Here is a 2,235-nt window from a genome sequence, read left to right as displayed (position 1 = left end):
ATAATCATACATATATTTTATTTATTAATTAATTTTTTAAAATTGTAAACTGATCCTTCAAACTGGAAAAACTTAAATTTAGAACACTAGCCATCTTGGATTCTCAGAAAATCTTTTTAGAACTTTCTGTCTTCTTTTCTAAAATTTATAATTTCTTGTGAGTACTCACAAAACATAGTCTGTTTAAAAGCTTTAATTACTTCTGTTCTTCTTTAAGAATTAGAGGTACACCATGGTCTTCCTTGTCCTTCCTGGCTACGCCCATAATCCCGACTACCAGGATCGCGGCGGTCCTATCGCTTCCGATCGCTGATCAAGGCAAGGATATGTACAGATCGAGCTTCTCTCGGTCCCAGGGTTCAGTCAAGGAGACAACGGAATCGCCGAGTCACGTGAGACGGCTCGGGTCCCCTGTGCTTTGCCACCACGCCAAAGGTCGAGAGTTCAGCCGAGAGAGGCAGTATTCAGACTCTCGGAGAGCGTGAGCTTTACGTTTCTTTCCTCCGGTTCATCTTTGCGGCGCGGCGCGAGAAAAGGACGGAGAGCGACAACTCGCCGTGGCCAACTCGGGAACCTTTGACACTACAATTATCGTCGCTATTCATGCCGGATTCTTCACGTTTCGTCGGTACCCCGGACTCGCGGCAACCTACTCCGCGACGTCTTCCGACGCCGTGTGACATATGACACGCGCGACGAAAATCGATCCCCGTTTTACGTAAACATTCCATATCAATTTATCACGTTACGCATGCATATGAATGTGCGAATGCTCACATTCATCTTGTATTAATCTAACGGAATGGAGACCGGCTCCTTAATAATTCAATGACAAAAAACGTAATAATTAATTGTACGTTAAATATTGCACTTTTAATAAGAAAATTCTGTAACTACTAAGAATTCTGGAACTCTAAAAGAAATGAAACATAAAGATTTATTTTAAGTAAAAATAAAATACTTATTATTTTAAATTAATAATCAATAATAATAATTATTATTAATAATATTGTTATAATTTCATTACAAGATTATATTATTAATAATAATCATTATTTTTAAATCGTACATCAATTTAATTCATGACAAGGTAAGCTTGGGTACTATGGCCATGAGCTGTAATTTCTCTAATAATTGCTAAATAAAGCATTTTTGTAGCCATTCTGAAAGCCAACGGCCATCTTTTTCGTATGCCCATTTTACCCGAGTTTACCTTATTACAATTCTAGTTTCAGTTTATGATTGTGTTTCAAGATCGACAAATAATCGGCACGCAATTTGCTTGAATTATGAAAATCTACGTAAAAATTCATGCAAGAAATTATTATTATTAGGCACCTCCGCTTTGACCGAATAACACTTATTTCTACCAAATCAAGATTAACTTTAATCTTGATTTAACTTAATTCGGTAGAAATGGACATAAGGCTCCTTTTACACACTTATTTATATTATTTTTTAAATAATGCGATGGAAATCGATCAGCGCGCGCAAAAGTTTCGTCAGTTTTTCAGTGAAAGAAGACGAATATTGCAAGATGAATTGATTGTTACATTTCGGTCTTAGTCGAGAAAAGTTGACTTTCATCACATCGAGAGGAATAGATTCCTTCATAAAAAACGCAACGCAATTGTACAATCCAATTGTACGGAATTTTCTTTTCTATATGAAAAAAAGCTCGTGCAGTCTTAATAACATGTTTGAGACATCAAACCCCTCCTGTTTTTTATTCCTGCATGAGACTGTACTAGAACTCTCTTCTTCCCCTTTCGCCAAATATCAAACATATACCTATCTCACTTTAAGTTCCAAAAGTGTACACTAGTTCAACCACAGGTGACAACACTGATCTATCGAGTCTCTCTAAAAGAAAATCGCGATCATTGTTTTCCTAATGAAGCCACGAGAGACTACGAGGGCGAAAGGTCTTGGGCCTCCCTGCTGAGACTATCTGTAGGCGACGGCGTGGCCCTTCTGGACGGCGACGGCGACGGCGCAGCCGGCGTTGAGGACTTGGGGACAGTCGTGTGGTAGGGCGAAAATCGGTTGTGACCCAAGGCAAGAGGCGACGGATAGAGTGGTCGAGGGGCCGCGGGGCCTGTTGCATTCTGCTGGGAACTGGACGCGACCAGCTGCTGTTGATGATGTGCCGCTGCAAAGATAGTAGATCCAATCGAAGAGGCCCACCATAAATGACCAAGTTGTTGTTGCTGTTGATGTTGCTGCTGCTGATGG

General features: G+C 40.0%; 1 protein-coding gene across 1 annotated transcript in view; it reads right to left on the bottom strand.

Annotated features, from left to right (window-relative positions):
- Positions 1–1,874: 1,874 nt before the first annotated feature.
- Positions 1,875–2,235, bottom strand: part of LOC108757582 (T-box transcription factor TBX20) — a 55,076-nt gene continuing 54,715 nt past the window's right edge. Inside the window, 1 exon segment of the mRNA XM_018502043.1 lies at positions 1,875–2,228. Coding sequence (XP_018357545.1) covers positions 1,911–2,228 — 318 coding nt within the window. The 3' untranslated portion in view covers positions 1,875–1,910.

Source organism: Trachymyrmex cornetzi, unplaced genomic scaffold, assembly GCF_001594075.2.
Source record: "Trachymyrmex cornetzi isolate Tcor2-1 unplaced genomic scaffold, Tcor1.1 scaffold147, whole genome shotgun sequence".
Lineage (NCBI taxonomy): Eukaryota > Metazoa > Arthropoda > Insecta > Hymenoptera > Formicidae > Trachymyrmex > Trachymyrmex cornetzi.
The sequence above is the reverse complement of the archived record's forward strand: the minus strand, read 5'-3'. Positions and strand labels throughout refer to the sequence as shown.